This window comes from Hyperolius riggenbachi, chromosome 3, assembly GCF_040937935.1.
Source record: "Hyperolius riggenbachi isolate aHypRig1 chromosome 3, aHypRig1.pri, whole genome shotgun sequence".
Classification (NCBI taxonomy): Eukaryota; Metazoa; Chordata; class Amphibia; order Anura; family Hyperoliidae; genus Hyperolius; species Hyperolius riggenbachi.
The window spans coordinates 444,262,570-444,281,564 of record NC_090648.1 but is presented as its reverse complement, the minus strand read 5'-3'; the positions used below and the strand labels follow the sequence as shown (position 1 = coordinate 444,281,564).

At 43.8% G+C, this 18,995-nt stretch overlaps 1 protein-coding gene across 2 annotated transcripts in view; it reads right to left on the bottom strand.

The window, feature by feature from the left end:
- The window catches only part of LOC137561652 (chromosome-associated kinesin KIF4), a 58,830-nt gene that overhangs the window by 22,531 nt on the left and 17,304 nt on the right, over positions 1-18,995 (bottom strand). For both annotated transcript variants that reach the window (XM_068272966.1, XM_068272965.1), the window contains 3 exons: positions 18,446-18,568; positions 8,246-8,376; positions 6,689-6,900 (listed from right to left, as the gene is read on the bottom strand). In XM_068272966.1, the coding sequence (XP_068129067.1) occupies positions 6,689-6,900; positions 8,246-8,376; positions 18,446-18,568 (466 nt within the window). The remainder of the gene's footprint in view (positions 1-6,688; positions 6,901-8,245; positions 8,377-18,445; positions 18,569-18,995) is intronic.

The following is an 18,995-nucleotide window of genomic DNA, read 5'->3' as shown; positions in this document are numbered from 1 at the left end:
GTTCCCGAATGCCTTAACTCTTTTATAGCCCTGATTCTAAGGTAGGATGCCTTCCCAATTTTACATGGTGGATGTCTGCTGGTTTAGTCACCCTGGGGGATTTTGTGACAAATGAAATATGCTTCGGGAAGAGTTTGGGTGTCCCTAAAAGGGAGTTGTTATAAGTTGAATGTTTTGAGATTTTAATCAAATGATATAAAATATTTGATGACTTGATTTCTGCACTTGGCTAAGGGCCCATGCCATTTACAGAATTAAGTTATTTGTATATAATGTCATGAGATTGAGATATCAAAGCTGTTGTTTAATATAGTGATAATTATACACTATTGGTTAATGGATATACAGTCAGTATATTACTTGGTTTTTCAGTAGTTAGCCGAGCTGAGCTTAGCATGTGTCCTTTCCTTTTGGAGTTTGGGGTCACAGAGGTCGAGACCATCCTCATTAGGAGTGCAAATATAAATCTCTGGCAAGCCTGGTTTCAGGTTGCAGGAATTCTCACCCTGACTTTGATTGACAGGTGGTGGTTGTTGGAGGCGGTGTGTAACTCCACCCTAAGTTATTCTAAGCTAAGAGAAAGGCTTCGTTCATGACATGACCATATGTGTTAGAAGATTCAAAATACGTTAGTCCTGAGTTAGCAAAAGGGGTTTCACACCATATGTAGCAGCATCATTGCTGGTCCAATCATATGGCAAGGCAGTAGAAGACTGAGACCTAAGATGTGTATAAGAACCAGCAGGAAGGTCTGGACAAGTTGGTCACTCACTCACTCTCACACACACATACACACCCATTCATTCACTCATTTTCTTTACATGACAGGCACTTAAACAAATATACATATTGCTCAAAGAAGAATACTACAAACTATAGACTCCATATACAGATTATACTGCAATTTACTCATTCTGTTTTTATTTCTTTTGTAACTGATTTTTGATGTACCAAAGAACTGTGCCTTATTGAATATTGAACATCTACAAAGATTCAATAACGATTAATTAAAATCCATTTTCACATTTTACCATCTCCTGAGGACTTTGTTTTTAAAGGAACAATCTTTCAATTCCCATATTTTTATATTTCAGGAGTTCTTCCAGGTGGTACAAAATATGCTACACACAATCGGGGATGCAGCTACACACTGCTAAGTTACCACCTTGCATTGCCTCAAGCCCAGCCCCCACCAAGATGAGAAGAGCAGGTGGAAAATGGCATTGCGTGTGGCTGCAGCTGATCTGTGCTGCAGCTGGAACGATGCAGGGACAGAAGGAGGAGGATGCAATACCTACACTGCCCACCAAGCTACTCTAAAGGTGGCCATACATGGTACAATTTTTCAATTAGATAATTTAGTTCGATTATTCCGTTAGATCGAATATAAAGATTTTTCCAGCATGTCCGATCATTTTTCCCGAAAAAAACGGGATAATCGTTCGAATTTCTTGATCGAAAAAAAAAAAATATTTTCAACTTTCATTCAATTCGATCATTTAGATCGAATAAACGGGAAAATGGAACGTTTTTATTGTACCGTGTATGGCCACCATTACTTTCACAGGAAGCACGGATTACACCTCAGAACTCCGCCCCTAACTACGAGCCTGCAGCTACCGGACTGGAGCCGGGTGGTGAGTGACATCACCCTCCAGCTCTGCTGACAGAGGGGACATTCGGGAAGAGAGGGGAGCCGCCTCAGCTACATAAGTCGCCTGTAGGCCCACGCCTACAATGCCTTATGGTAAATCCAGCCCTGCCTACAATGTTTCCCTTCAAGTATTGCAATATCCTCCTCCCCATTGCTCAATAACTAGACTCACTACTACAATATACTATGGACACCAACCCTCATATGCTGAGTTGCCACCTTGTACACAGGCTAGATGAAACTCTACCAAGGCAGCTGATAGCGACCATCGTTGCCGAGAATCTACCCAGCTGACCTGCTGAGTTAAATGTTTCAGATAAACAGTTATTACAAAACCTGTTGCTTTTGAAATCAACTCTTAATAAGATTGACAAAGGTAACAAAATGAAAGTAAGGTGTATACTCAGCACTAGAGGCGGAGAACCTACAGTGCACCCCCCTCAGAACAGTGCCCACCCAATATAGGTAGTAAATGTGCCCCCGGTATTGGTTCCTTCCCCAGTACAATAGCCAGCTGGGCCCCTATACAGTATTAGGCAGCCCCCCCAGTAAAATAGCCAGACCTTCTCCCATACAGTATTAGACAGGCCCTCTCTCCCGTATAAACAGATGATCCCCCAAGGAAGAGAAGAAATTATACAAGTATGCCAGGTATTACAGATGTTTAAACAATTTGTACACAGTGTTAATTATTTCAGAGAGGATTCAGAGTTCATCAAGTTTATGGCGGATGGGAAAAAGCTGTCTTTCAGTCTGTTTGTGTGTGTGCGGATTGATCTAAAACGTTTACCTGATGGAAGGAGCTCAAACAAGGCATTTCCAGGGTGAGTGTTGTCCTTGATAATGTTTTTTGCCCTTCTCAAGCTGCGAGTATTATACAAAAGTTCCAGTGATGGTAGTTCAGTGCCAATAATGGCTTCTGCTGTTTTATCAACTCGCTGCAGGGCTTCTCTAGTAGCCTTCGTGCAGCTGTTGTACCAGGCCATCATGCAATTGGTCAGAACGCTTTCTATAGTGCATCTGTAGAAATTAACCAGCAGCTTCTGTGGGAGGTTAGTGCTCCTTAGTTTTCTCAGAAAGTAGAGGCGTTGTTGTACTTTGCCATTTAGAGCTAAAGCATTGTCAGCCCAGGACAGGTTCTCTGCGATGGTGACTCCCAAAAATTTTAAGCTGGAAACTCTCTCCACAGCCTCTGCATTGATCATTAGCGGTAGGTGAGTGGTCTTTTTGGTGGTCCTAAAGTCCAGAATAATTTCTTTGGTCTTCTTTGTATTTAATAACAGGTTGTTAATGTCGCACCATGCAGTCAGGTTCCTAACTTCTTCTCTGTATGCAGCTTCCTCATTGTCTGATATAAGCCCATTGACAGTCGTATCATCAGTATTGTAGTCAAATGTCACCCCTCTCTCCTCCCCAGTACTGTAGTCGGATGTGTCTGGTTAGAGTTAAGAAACTTAACTTGTTGAAACAGGGACAATTCAAATGTACTTGTCCACTTCCATTGATAAGGCAACAAGAACCCTACATAAAAGAACCTTCTATCTAAATGACATAGGGACAGACAGTTTCCTTGTGTGTGTGATCTATGTTTTGTGCCTATGTGGCAGGACTTTGCAGAAGCATCTGTGGAAGTACACATTACTACTTCTGATATCAGTAATAGGGATGGTTAATGAGATGCAAATCATTTCAAGTTGATGCAGGATTGTGCACATTTTGTATGCAGCTTGAAAATGGACCAATCAAATTTTACCTCAGCAGGATAAATTGGTTAATTTTCAAGCTGCATACAAAATTTGCATAATGCTGCATCAACCCAGAATAATTTCCTTCTCATTGACCAATCAGTAATGCTAGAGACATTAAATGGAAATCCTCCTGTGTGGACTTAAAGAGAAACTCCAACCAAGAATTTAACTTTATCCCAATCAGTAGCTGATACCCCCTTTTACATGAGAAATCTATTGCTTTTCACAAACAGACCATCAGGGAGCGCTGCATGACTGATATTGTGCTGAAACCCCTCCCACAAGAAGCTCTAAGGACCGCGGTACTTTTGAAAGTTTGCCACAATGTAACAAGGTTCACAGACAGGAAATAGCTGTTTACAGCTGTCTCCAACGGCCAAAACATCTAGCAGCAGCTACATAACCTGCCCACAGTAAAAATGTCACCATGAAATAAATGTCAGAATGTAAATCGGGGAGAGGAAAGATTTTACAATGAGCAAACACTGACTAAATCATTTATACATAATTATTGTAAAAATGAAGCACTTTTTTATTACACTATTTTCACTGGAGTTCCTCTTTAAGGGTAATGTGAAATAACTGAATGCATACTATAGCTTGTTTTATCTTCATGTACATTGGGGCTATTTGTTAAACTGTTTGTATCCAGAATAAAAAAAATAAAAAGATTTTGTATCAGATGGGAAATGTGGTCTTTCTGCTTCCAGCCTGTAGCTGTTAAATTACGTACACCAGGGATTTTGAACCTTTATCCCTAAAGGCCCTTTTCCAATAGCCGTGATTCGCTTGAATATAAATTTGTTTTCACGGCACAAATACATTGATTGGAGTCAGGAAAGGTGTGGTTTACCAAATAGAACAACTTTCTTAATTTCTTGGTCCATCCTAATCACTGGCATGGATATGACCCTAGAAGCAGTGTTCCCCAACCCTCTCCTCAAGGCCCGCCAACACTGCATGTTTTGTATAAAGCCACAGAGGTAGTTAATCAGCTCTGCTGCAACACTAATTGCACCACCTGTGATTGTGTGTGGTTTCCTGCAAAACATGTACTGCTGATGGGCCTTGAGGACAGGGTGAGGGAACTCTGCCCTAGAGGAATGGAGTTCAACACCTGACATACACCGTACTGTATAACAGGGTTTCTTCTAGCCTTTGCGTTGTTGTTTATCCTAATTGCTAAAAACTGCATGGAAAAACTTTGCGCAACAAACCACTGTTCAATTCATTACTTAGATTTCCAGACTAAAGTACACAGGGTGCTCTTCTCCTCCAGTTCAGTGTCATGTTCCTTGATTGTTCATCTCAAGTTTATAATCTACATTTTTTATGTAATGTACAGCTCTATGTAACATTCTGACAGTTAATAAATACATTTCAATAATTAGGAATTAGGGTGACCGAAGATCACCCTAAAAGTGCAATGGCCTTTCATTCACTTCAACCACACCACAAACTACTCTTCACAAAGGCAGCATACTGAACTGTTGAGGGCTCTAATGGACCCAGCTACCAGTTTAGAAAGACAACAATTACTCATTTAACTTCATTTATTTAGATCAGCACACCTGGCCAATGTTGGCCTCTACAATTTGGAAATGTGGGATATACAGGATCTTCTAAAAAAATTAGCATATTGTGATAAAGTTCATTATTTTTTGTAATGTACTGATAAACATTAGACTTTCATATATTTTAGATTCATTACACACAAGTGAAGTAGGTCAAAGCCTTTTATTGTTTTAATATTGATGATTTTGGCATACAGCTCATGAAAACCTAAAATTCCTATCTCAAAAAATTAGCATATCACGAAAAGGTTCTCTAAACAAGCTATTAACCTAATCATCTGAATCAACTAATTAACTCTAAACACCTGCAAAAGATTCCTGAGGCTTTTAAAACTCCCAGCCTGGTTCATTACTCAAAACCGCAATCATAGGTAAGACTGCCGACCTGACTGCTGTCCAGAAGGCCATCATTGACACTCTCAAGCAAGAGGGTAAGACACAGAAAGAAATTTCTGAACGAATAGGCTGTTCCCAGAGTGCTGTATCAAGGCACCTCAGTGGGAAGTCTGTGGGAAGGAAAAAGTGTGGCAGAAAATGCTGCACAACGAGAAGAGGTGATCGGACCCTGAGGAAGATTGTGGAGAAGGACCGATTCCAGACTTTGGGGGACCTGCGGAAGCAGTGGACTGAGTCTGGAGTAGAAACATCCAGAGCCACCGTATACAGGTTTGTGCAGGAAATGGGCTACAAGTGCCACATTCCCCAGGTCAAGCCACTTTTGAACCAGAAACAGCGGCAGAAGCGCCTGACCTGGACTACAGAGAAGCAGCACTGGACTGTTACTCAGTGAACCAAAGTACTTTTTTCAGATGAAAGCAACATTTGCACGTCATTCGGAAATCAAGGTGCCAGAGTCTGGAGAAAGACTTGGGAGAGGGAAATGCCAAAATGCCTGAAGTCCAGTGTCAAGTACAGATCAGGCGTTTCTGCCGCTGTTTCTGGTTCAAAAGTGGCTTTATCTGGGGAATGCGGCACCTGTAGCCCATTTCCTGTACATGCCTGTACACGGTGGCTCTGGATGTTTCTACTCCAGACTCAGTCCACTGCTTCCACAGGTCCCCAAGGTCTGGAATCGGTCCATCTCTACAATCTTCCTCAGAGTCCGGTCACCTCTTCTCGTTGTGCAGCGTTTTCTGCCACACTTTTTCCTTCCCACAGACTTCCCACTGAGGTGCCTTGATACAGCACTCTGGGAACAGCCTATTCGTTCAGAAATTTCTTTCTGTGTCTTACCCTCTTGCTTGAGGGTGTCAATGATGGCCATCTGGACAGCAGTCAGGTCGGCAGTCTTACCCATGATTGCGGTTTTGAGTAATGAACCAGGCTGGGAGTTTTTAAAAGCCTTAGGAATCTTTTGCAGGTGTTTAGAGTTAATTAGTTGATTCAGATGATTAGGTTAATACCTCGTTTAGAGAACCTTTTTATGATATGCTAATTTTTTGAGATAGGAATTTTGGGTTTTCATGAGCTGTATGCCAAAATCATCAATATTAAAACAATAAAATGCTTTGAACTACTTCAGTTGTGTGTAATGAATCTAAAATATATGAAAGTCTAAAGTTTATCAGTACATTACAGAAAATAATGAACTTTATCACAATATGCTAATTTTTTTAGAAGATCCTGTATAGTGAATTATTAAAGCTATCTTACGCCATATCAGTAGGTCATTGAGTGTGTAGGCCAGTTATACTCCTGAGTATGTCCCTCACCTGAAGTTCCTTCACAGTTTCTGCTAGCTGCCTCACCGCACTCTCTTCCAGTGTGTTGTCAGACAAGAGTTTGGATCGCTGATTCTTAATTTGTCCTCTCAGCTTGCGAGCAGCTTCCTCAGGGTCCCAGCTGTTTGCCGAAACCTTTTTTGATAGTCCTCTAACTCGATCAGCAACTGACAGCGCAGATACTATCTCCTTTCCAGACAATTCTGAAAACATAAGAGAACGTTAATAGTTTTAAGGCCTTGCAATCAGGACAATTACATACTTACTTACATACAAGGTCTTAGACACTGACTCAAGCTTGAAAAAGGAGGACGTTCCTCTGAAACGTCGTACTATGTGTTCAGTGTCTTTTATCCATTCAACTGGATGGTGCCGGTCTTCACTTTCTACAGTTTACATACACGGTATGATTTACAAAGGTTCTCCATTTCTAGAGACAACTTAAGAGAGAATAATAAATCCCGCAAACCTAGTATGAAACTATTAAAACTTGCCTGCAATTAGGTGGCAACATTTTGCAAAACCTCACAAGTGATAAAGGTACAGGGACTGCTAAAAGCTACGAGGATTAGCAACTGAATCCGTGATAGTGAGATTGCAGTTGTACATCCACACAGCAAAGAGAACATTTGATGATAATGGCAGGATAGGTTCATGATATGGGAGGGTTGGTTTTAGCCGGCCTTGGGTGCTGGAAAGTGCAAATCCGGCCTGGCCGGTACAGCTACTAACTAAACCTCCATCCAAGAGGTCATGATGGAGGGTGGCATTGAAAGTACAGCCAATAATCCTCTCCACAGTTGTTATGGAAAGGGAGAACTTACTCTCACTTTTCCTTAAAATTGGAATTGACAGTACAGCCACTACTCCTTCTTCCATAAAGCCTTATGGGAAGACCATACACAGCGCTGGGCCGCCCATGATGCCATGGTATTAGGCGTCAGTGTGGCGGAAGCGGCATCCCACCCTACTCCCCACAGCCTTGTGAGTTGGTGGCTGCCTCCTCTATGAGAGTCACTGGTCCTCCCCTGGCTAATAGACGTCAGTCAGCGGCGACCCACAGTGCTGCTGTGAAGAGGAAGCAGGAGAGCGGTTCCCCTAGTAATGGCAATATACAGGAAGCACTTACTTCCTGTATATGCTACACTACGAGAGCTGCTCTCCTGCTTCCTCTTCAAAGCAGTGCTGTGGGTCGCGCTGATCTGAGGTCTATTAGCCAGAGAGAACCTGGAACTCTAATAGAGGAGGCGGCCGCCGACTCATTTAAAAGGTAAGGAGCCGCGGCCACGGGGAGGAAGGTGGGAGCAGGCTGGCTACCGATTGGGGGCACCTACCTGGCTAACCTTTATATACAGCCACTAATCTTCCCTCCTTATAGAAGGGGTGTATTAAGTGGATGGCCACTAATGCTACCATTGCAAGGTCTAACTGGAGGTGTACAGCCAGACTCCAGAACAGAGCAAGAGGAAGCCTAGCAGTCTGCTACGATTAAATATAGCATTATTTATTCTCTGTGATGTTGAAGGAGGTTCCTTTGGCCACCTTTACCTTCAGTATCGATACAGGCCAGCAGCACAGTGAATGTGTTCCCTTCTAAAGCCTCTTTCAATAAGAGTGGAAGAAGCCTCTCATTCCTTTCCAGATCAGGTTTCTCCAAAATGTGTAATAGGGGTGGAGATCTGGTAAAGACAGAAACAGTGATTATTACTGACATACGGGACCAAGCGCTGCAAGGCGAGAATGCTATCCTTTACACCAGGCTTTCTAAACCAGGGCTCTGTGGACCCCAGAGTTCTGTCAGGACCTTGTAGAGTTTCCTTGGCATTTTCCCTTCCCTTGTGAGATGTAAATTGGTGGAGTGTGAGTTTCAAAAGTAGTTCCTTGGTTGCTCTGTGTCCTCTTCACTCATTGGCCCTGAATGCGGTAATGCAGAAAACAGCTGATTTTACAAATCACCTTTCCAAATTCCCATTCACTAAACCTAAAGTAAAATTACCAACTTGTTCTGTAAATACCTCTAGAAGTGTCAAGAAATTGCAATTCACGAAGATTAAAGCATTTGCTAAATCAAGTAAAAGTGTTCAGTATTTATATCTGTCACGGACGGTTGCGGGGCCGCAGGCGCGTCCTGTAACCGCCCGTGAAGAAAAAGCGATCGCACTCGATTCCCTGCATCGATTGCGCTTCAGATCGATAGAATCTGAGTTGAGTGTGTAGGGGCAGCTGCAGTCTGTTCTCAGCAGAGAGAGAGCACCAGCCTAAATGCTGGATGGCTCTTTTGATATGCTAATGAGCCTGAGCCTAATCTGCCCCGGAGAGTCCCTGGCTTCAAGCTGTGCTGATGGCCCATCCATCAGGTATAAGGTGACAAGCACCATGGCAGAAGCAATCTAGTTGGGGGAAAAACCAGACCCGCTGGCTCCCTCCCAGCAGGGGAGGTGACACCTAGCTGGCTGCCCCAAACTTCAAAGAGCCTTTGCCTGGGAATAACCTGAGTCGCATAGCATATCCATAACTTCCCAGATCTGTCATATTTCTGGGGTTCCTGAGATGGCAGCTTCGCCAAACGTGGGGGAAGTGTAGCATGAGCCCCGGTGCTGGTTCTGAGGAAGTTTCAGAACATTCTGAGGTAAGGACTGCCAGTTAGGCAGTTTGAAAGTGCCCTGATGATACCACAGGGGTCCCACCCCTCATGTCTGGTATCAGGGCGCTGGGTAAATCGAGACAGACCTGAAAATGTTAATAAATCTGCCCTGACCTGTACGGTTCTGTGAGATAGAGCCCATATATGGGTAGATATGATTTCTAGTCCCCAGGACAAGGGGAGGGCTCATCTCATCTTCTAAGGGGGTGTGTGGCTCCCCGCCCTCACTCCCTCCTACTGAATCAGGGGCATAAGAATGGCAGAGGACCCAAACTCAGTGTCCTCCACCCTGAAAACATCTTGAACTCATCGGTGCCAGCTTGAGGATATGCTGGCATCCACCTGGTCTGAACTCTGAACTTTGATTGAAACCCAGAACTCTGTTTTTCCCACAAAAAGGACATCTTTCCAGGAACTAAGTATTTTTCTCCCTTCTTTTATTTTTTATACTGGCTATTACTGTTTTAATAATTGTTGATTTTAATAATTGTCTGTATATACTAATTATTTATATTGTGTGAATAAACGACTTTCTCCAAGTCATTCACTGTCCGCTACCCTGCTTATCAGCACACACAGAACTGATCCCGGGTCTCTGAAGATACGCTACTGTTTGTTTGTTGTTGGCTAGACAGAATACCGTGTGTTTAACCGTTTTATTCGCAGGACTAGTCAGTCAGTTAGTGGGCTCCACGGTCCCATGGTAACCGCGGTGGTGGCAGTTTACTCTGAACCAGTGGGTGAAGTTGTAATCACCCGTGTCTCACAGGCTCCCTTCTGAGTTGTCTGCGGCTAATTCTTAACGGTTCCTGCGCATTGACTGCGACCAGAGTTCGCACGATCTGTGCGCTGGCACCGTTTAGGAGGCTAAGTGCGGTCAGCCACTAGGGCTCCTGTGACAATATCCAACTCTAACCGGTCAGTAACTCACAATATCCATGCAGTAAAAGTTGACGGATGTAACAGACAGCCAACAAGGAGAGCAATACAGCCAATAGGGAGAGCCAGACTGCCCTGCTTCTCACTCCATTTGATCCGATACTCTGGAGGCGGGACTTCAGAACGGCAGAGCAGGAGAAGGTGACATTCAAAATGGATTTTCTGTATCACTTTAGATGTGCATACCGTATATACTCGCATATATGCCGACCCGCATATAAGCCGACCCCCCAACTTTTCTCTGAAAAACCAGGGAAAAATGATTGACCCCCATATAAGCCGGGGGTAGGAAATGCTGGACTGGTGCAGGCCGCGTGATCCCCCCAGTGTGTCCCAGTATAGCTAGTATAGTGCCCAGTTTAGCTAGTAAAGTGCCCAGTATAGCTAGTATAGTGCCCAGTATAGGTAGGTAGTGTCCAGTATAGCTAGTATAGCGCCCAGTATAGCTAGTATAGTGCCCAGTATAGCTAGTATAGTGACCAGTATAGCTAGCATAGTGCCCAGTATAGCTAGCATAGTGCCCAGTATAGCTAGCATAGTGCCCAGTATAGCTAGTATAGCGCCCCAGTATAGCTAGTATAGTGCTCAGTATAGCTAGTATAGTGCCCCAGTATAGCTAGTATAGTGCCCCAGTATAGCTAGCATAGTGCTCAGTATAGCTAGTATAGTGCCCAGTATAGCTAGTATAGTGCCCCAGTATAGCTAGTATAGTGCCCAGTATAGCTAGTAAAGTGCCCAGTTTAGCTAGTATAGTGCCCAGTATAGCTAGCATAGTGCCCAGTATAGCTAGTATAGTGCCCCAGTATAGCTAGTATAGTGCTCAGTATAGCTAGTATAGTGCCCCAGTATAGCTAGTATAGTGCCTCAGTATAGCTAGCATAGTGCTCAGTATAGCTAGTAATGTATAGTGCCCAGTATAGCTAGTATAGTGCCCCAGTATAGCTAGTATAGTGCCCAGTATAGCTAGTAAAGTGCCTAGTATAGCTAGTATAGTGCCCAGTATAGCTAGTAAAGTGCCCAGTTTAGCTAGTATAGTGCCCAGTACAGCCAGTATAGTGTCCAGTATAGGTAGGTAGTGTCCAGTATAGCTAGTGTAGTGCCCAGTAGTGGTCGGTGGTTCTCCCCTCCCCGCTCCCCCCTCCCCGCTCCCCCCGCTGCTATTAGCTGCTTAGGATTCCTCTAATCCGGGTCCCCGTCTCATGTTCCGTATAAGTGATCACAGCAGCGCGCCCGGCGCTGCTGCTGTGATGATGCAGGGGGCAGGAAAGAGCGCGGCTTCCTGTAACGGCGATGTGTATCGCCGTTACCAGGGGACCCGCTCTTTCCTGCCCCCTGCATCGTCACAGCACCAGCACTGCTGACAGAACGATCGATTTCTGTCCGAAATCGGAACCCGGATTAGAGGAAGCCGCTGCCTAAAGCAGGTAATAGCAGCGGCGGCCGCGGGGGGAGCGGGGAGGGGGGAGCGCGGACCACCAACCACCAGTAAAAAAGACTCGCATACAAGCCGACCCCCCAACTTTTGACCCCCTTTTTGGGGGTCAAAATTCAGCTTGTATGCGAGTATATACGGTATCTGTATACTAATACACAGAAAAGTTATCTCTAGTTAGTATGTATGCACATCTAGTATATAGTATTGGTATAGATGCACATTCTATTTTAACTGGCAGAGTTTCAATAGACTGGAGTACAGCCCACATTTTCCCATTATTTAAGAAGGGCAAAAAATCGATCTGGGAAAATATAGACCTGTAAGCTTAACGTCAGTTGTGTGCAAACTATTTGAGGGTTTACATACTTACATAGTTATATGGGTTGAAAGAATACTTACATCCAAGAGATACTTAACAAGACAGCAGAGAATAATCTTATTTCTCAGCATCAGCATGGGTTTACTAAGGACAGGTCCTGTTTGAGTAATATGCTCAGCTTTTATGAGGTGGTAAACGCTAGTGTGGATATCGGGAATGCTGTAGGTGTGATAAACTTGGACTTTGCAAAGACCTTCAATACTGCTCCCCACAACAGTCTGGTACAAAAGCTGAGGATAAAAGGACTGGAGAAAAGTCTGTGTGCATGGACAGGGAACTGGCTAATAGACAGAAAGCAAAGAGTTGAGGTCAATGGTTCATATTCAAAATGGGTGACTGTTAGCATTGGAGTCCCACAGGGGTCAGTACTGGGTCCAGCACTCTTCAACTTATATATTTATAACCTAGTAGATGAAGTAGAAAGCAATGTTGATATTTTTGCAGATGATACAAAATTGTGCAGAATCATCAACTTTCAGGAATACTGTATATTGACATATTGCAAAAGGATCTGGACAGGATTGCTATATGGGCACATAAATGGCAGATAAAATTAAATGTTGAAAAATGTAAAGTCATGCATTTTGATCGTACTAATGGTCTAACCCCATACAAAATAAATGGGATACAGAGGGGACATCAAACTTGGAGAAGGACTTAGGAGTACTGATTGACAACAAGTTAAATATTTGTATTCAATGCCAAGCCACTGTAGCTAAGGCAAATAACATTTTGCAATGCATTAAAGGGGAAATAAAAAAACTAGCTAGCATAATATTGCCCTTTTAACTCTCTAGTAAGGCCACGTCTGGAATATGGAATTCAGTTCTGGGCACAGCATTACAGGAAAGATATTGCATTTTTTTAGCATGTGCAGAAAAGAGCAATTAAATTGATTAGAGGGATGGAAGGTCTCACTTACCAGGAAAGGTTAGAAAAACTGGGCTTATTTAGTCTAGAGAAAAGACGCCTTAGAGGAGATCTAATTAAAATGTATAAATACATCAGAGGGCAATCTAAAAGCTTGGCGGATGAGCTTTTTGTCCCTAGGCTTTTGCAAAGGACTAAGGGACATGATCTGTGAAGAAGGACATTGTTTCAGGAAGGGCTAATTTCCTGTGGGTGGGGTTTTTACTTGTGTATCTAAGTTGTCTGTTCATATCTGTGCAGGCTATGAGTAAGGACACAGTTGTCTAAAACGCGGAAGCCATTTGGTCTGTCCTGTTTTGCTTACAAATAAAAATGGAAGTTTTATTGGAGCCTTTGGAGAGTTGCGGATTTGTTCTGACAGTCTGTGTTTGTTACCCCCAGAAGAGGCCTTTTCCTGCACCTCCAGGGTATGTACGCGGTTTGAGCGGTGTCACCTACTTTTGAATTGCTTAGCGGGAAACACTATTCATGCCACCAACCGAATAGGTTTAGTAACATTGTACAAGCGGAAGTGGTAGATGAAGCAATGCCGGAAGCAGGGCCGTTTCTTGGGCAGTGCGGCAGGGCGACCACCCTGGGCGCAGACTGGTAAGTAGAAGAAGAGGGGTGCAGGCAGAAGGACATAACCACTAGGAAGCTGGTCATGCGTGGTGCAGCCAAATGGAAGAAGAAAGAAGATTACCAGCGCAATCACCTTCCTTGACTCCTCCTGGGCTGCCTGAGTCCAACGTCAAGTTATCATCACATCACCCCCCCGTGATGACACCTGATGTCCTGTAGCGGTACTGCAGGCTGTCAGTGCGCGGCACCCATGGAGGAGTCAGCTTTCCAGGCTTTTCGCCTGTGTGTTTTCCTGGTCCCCGCTTCCTCCTGGATGAGCGGCTGGTCACTAGTATGTAGGTAGATCTACTTGTGACCTGTGACTGACATTAAGAGTAAGGGTTCGCGAGTCCACGGGGGGTTAACTGCTAGACGACCGTCCCATGCCAATTGCCGTGGATGCGGCGGCAGCCCCAGGACCGCTCAACGCTAATTGGTGTGAAGTCCTGGGGCGGGGTTTTGCAGGAGATTGCGCGCCAATCGCCTCTAGGAGACTGTAAGATGGTGAAGCCACCGTCTATTTACACTGTACAGCGCTGCAATCTACAGCAGCGTTGTACTGGGGACAGCCGTGTGACACAGCTGTCTCCCTGGGAGGCACAGAAGTGATTGGCTGTCATAGGCTGATGCCTATGACAGCCGATCGCTGTGATTGGCTGGCGGGGGGAGGGAGGGAGGTAAAAAAAAAATAGGGACATTTATTTAAAAAAATAAACAAATAACAAACATTGTGGGAGCGATCAGAGCCCACCAACAGAACTCTCTGTTAGTGGGCAGAAAAGGGGGAAACACTTGTGTGGTAGGTTGTAGGGCCCTGCAGCGAGGCCTTACAGCTGCAGTGGCCTAATTTGTAAAAAATAGCCTGGTCACTAGGGAGGATAAAGCCTGTGGTCCTTAAGTGGTTAAAGGGGACATCATTTTTACACCCTCGCCCTGGTTGCAATTTATCCTAGAAACTCCCCTGGCCGGAAGCCCATTGTCCAAAATCCCCTGGGGGTGAAGGTCCAGGTGTGCAATCGTAGAGTGTATTTAGAGCTACTGCACCTTCAGGCAGCACAGAGCAGCCATCCACAGAATAGATGAGCTGTTTCCTTTGTGACAAATCAGCTGCTACCCTCTCTGACAGTAGACTTTTATGGAGGGGGAATACAGAGTGCCCGCTGGTCCGTGGCCTGTCTAATACATCAGTATCGGAGGCTGTTACAATGAAAAATACTGTTAAGCCACACCCACTTTTAAATCTCCACTCTCCCTGCTAATTCAGTGGTTCCCCGAAATACAAAAATGATTTGAAGGTCTCCTCTCATCCAAAGTAAAAAGGTTGAGAAAAGCAGCTCTGCTCCACCATTCCCCAATTATATATTTAAAACTGGAGAACAGTAAGGTGGCCATGTGTTCACAGTTCATTGCTTCTTATTAATGAAGCCCAAGATGTTGGCCAGTACGGCCCTCTGAGCGCTGAGTCATTGTGACTGGAGTCACAGGGCTTGTGACATACTGAGCCTTGCAGATCTTCCCTTGTACAGGAGTCTTGCTGCATGTAAACACACTGCCTCTTCAATGCAGCAAGGCTTTGCCCATTGATGAAGTATTGATGAAGTGACCATGCTGCTTTAATAATTAAACAGGTCAATTAGACTGCATTTCCTTTCAAGCTTCCTCATTTATTGTCCTTTAAATAAATGGAACACGGACACAAGGAGAACACATATACTGTCTATCGGATAATATAGCTTCCTCAGCTACCATAGTGTTAGTTGTTAGAATTATCTAGCGTAATCCATGGTGTATAAAGCAAAAGGTCTACAGGCGGGAAGCATGTGATGCAGCCTCCTGGGATGTCTCTACAGTTGTGTCTCCAGTGCAGGAAACCTCTCCTTGACTTCAAGGGCAAACGTGACAAATATCTCATCTTTATTCAGTACAGTCAAGTAACAGTGGACCTGAACTCTTGCACAGGACAGAAGGAAAACAGAGAGAAATGCACCCTGTATGTATTTAGAGAGTTTAGCCTGACTAATTCCCCCTCATCTGTGACTAATCACAATTCTCATTTGACCTCTCTGCTGTGTCAGCTGGCTGCCTCGGCAGAGCAGCTAATTTGTAAACACAGGATGTTAACCCTATGTCTGCTTCCATGAAAGCAGGAAGTAGACACATGCCAGATTTATTGCAAGATAAATGTTTTCTTTAAATGTTTTCTTTAAAGTGTATTATGCTGTTGCTTCCCTTTTAGAGCAGAGAGGAAGTTCTGTGTTCATTTTGGGTTTAATATATTCTAAATTGTATTTCCATCATTTAAATTGATATATTTCTTATTTTTTAATTTCAAAATGAAGGAGAACTAAGCTTTTGTTTTTTCTCTAGCCTCCATTTGTGATTGACATTTATGTGATATATGCTGATTGTCTTTGTACTGTTAATTGCTTGCCCTTTTGTAACCATTAAAACACATATTTTAGGAAAAAAAATGAAGGCGAACTGATGATGACAGAGAGGACCAGTCTGAATTTTCAAACTTTTTATATTTCTTTTATTTCTCAATTCTTTCTGGTAGGACTGAGTAGGGGTGTGGCAGGAGCGTGATTAGGGGTGTTGCAGGGGCGTGATTAGGGGGTGTTGCGGGGGCGTGGTTAGGGGTGTGGCAGGGGCGTGATTAGAGTGTGGCAGGGGTGGTTCTTAAAGCTTCCCTCTTTCTTATCTCAAAAAGTTAGGAGGTATAAAAACACGTGTTACAGAAGAGTTTTTAGTCCAGTCAGTAATTACTAAAATTCTGTACAAATGTGAGTCTCTTGTCTATCTATTTATTTTACAACAGATTGTCAGTTAGGATATTGACCAGAATTGGAGATTTATTTTGTGCAAATTGATTGTGACAGCTGTATTATGGTATGGATTATTGTTATTTGGGCATACTTACCTATCTGAGCCTGCTATATTATTTATATTACAGACATATTTATGTATCTTGAATCTCTTTACCCCTGTACCATCTTGGCAGTACATCGGGTTTTATATTTTTGGGATACGTCCTTCAATAAATTATCATTTTATTTCATTGGTGTTCACATTTGTCATGATATGTTAATCATGGATTGCTTTGCTGGTCTCCGACTTCTCTGTCACTCACTGCGCTTCCGCTAATCAGGAAGCACAGTGGGCGGTGGAGAAGGCGGAGAGCAGTGTCACGTGACGATGACGCTGTGCGCCATCACCTGGAATGCAGGAAGCAGGTGAGTAAGTCCTCTCCGCCCGCTCCTGCCCGCATATCTAAAGCTGCTGCTAATTAGGAGGGGGGAAGCGCCAGAGGGAGGGGACCCAGGTGAGGGAGGTGGGGGGTCCGTCCCCCCTCCCCGCCGCTTTCCCCACCACCCCTCCATTCTGTGTTGCTTTCCCCTCCTGCACAGGCCTCTGTGGGAGGCCTTGGTGACAACCCCTGGGGCACCCGACACCCAGAGCGGGGCGCCCCCTGCCGCTACATGATAGGAGCGCCACTGCGCGGCCCCTCACACAAAGGAAACCAAAGATTGCAGGTGTGTGTGTGTGTGTGTGTGGGGGGGGGGGGGGTCATACACAGTTGGAAGTTGAAAGAAAGCAACGGGTGGACATCACTCATGTGATGAGTACAGTTAGCTAATGAGATACTAATAATTCTGACTTGCAGCAGATTTAGTGCAGATTTCATGAAGCTTGGAATTGGGCCAGTTCCCCTCCTGTCCATGTTAAATGGTCCAAGTTGTAATTATTTGTCAGTGACCATCTCTAGTGTTGAGCTTTACTGAAGGTAGAACAGAAAAATAGATACCGGAAGCATTTTTAATCCCTTTATGGTATACTGCCGTACAACACATTAAGGATCCATTGGTTTTGGTGCCAGGAATTGGGTGCTATGTTTTTGGGTGCAGAGCGTTTTCATCTCATTGGGAATCTTCTGCTCTGTAATAATGGAGTTATTAAACCCAGGTAACCACAACAGTCAACTAGTAGTGCTGTATGTTACTGCACCAGCCCACATATGAATTGAATCTCACGTGCTTGAAATAAGGGTGCAAGAAAAAATGGGCACCGGGTGAAGCTGATAAAAACCTAAACGATAAAGACCGTTGTGAAGTGGGCACCAGGTGTAAGCGAAAAACTATTTACAGTGGTAATGACGATAGAAAAACACGGATGCATTTTACCAATATTTTACTACTAACGCCTAACCCTAAAACCCCCCTTCCTTACTCCTAACCCTAACACCCCCCCCCCCTTCCTTCTTAACGCCTAACCCTAAAAACCCTCCTCCTGACACCTAGCCCTAAAACCTCCCTTCCTGACTCCTAACCCTAAGGCGCCCCTTTCTGACACCTACTAAAACTGCATGCGTCAAAAAAGAAAACACTGTTAAATAGAAAAGACAATTTCTCTATCTATAACGTTCTAATTACATTTGAAATTCAACATTTTCAAAAAAAAATAAATTGTTAAATACAAAAGACCACAAATTTCAATAACCATAGCTTTCTGAATTTTCAAAATGATAAAAACGTAAAAACTGTAACGTTCTAATTTTCACAAAACAAAATAAATTTCAAAAACTATAACATTCTCATTTTCAAAACGATATTTATCGGGCACCCAAATTTCTGCTTTCGGCACCCAATAGCTTATATTTGTATGAGAGCCTATGGCGGCACCAAACCATCCATTAGCTGCGGGCATTAAAAGTAGGATACTGATTTATGTGCAGGTTACCACAGCCTTACTAAACATGTCTGGTAAGGAAATAATAAAGAAGATAATCCATTGCCCTAGGTCTGTAACAAACTGTATACTCACACATTTTCACTGGCCCGCAGGGACTTCTCACTTAGTTCGAAAATCTTCACCACCGAACGTACATATGAAGGTCTTGCGTCATTTCCTATGTCACTTCTTTCCACTGTGACTTTATAAAGCGTGCTGGCAATGAAGAACATACCACCAGCTCACTAAAAACAGTGCTAAAGAAATACTTATCGATTTGTAATTAGAGTTAAGCTATGTACCCCCGGCCAGATGGATCAGGGATCTTCGATGATGAAAGACTGTTTCCCAATCCATCTCGCTTAATCTGCAAGCATTGTTGGCGACCGCAAAAAGGAACAATCGTTTAGACAGTCGCAGCAAATTACCGTAAAAGTTCATCGGGATTGGAACGATCCTCTGTGATATGATCCAACATGGCAGTTGTTCAAAAACGAATGATCGCCGCAGATTTTTGTTAAGCGATGTTACGCAATACCGTGAAAAAGATTGTTTGCCCAGAAAAATAGTCTGAAAATTGCGTCGTGGATATGGACCTTAAAGTGAACCAGAGACGAAGCACCCTTGAAGCACCCTCATGTAT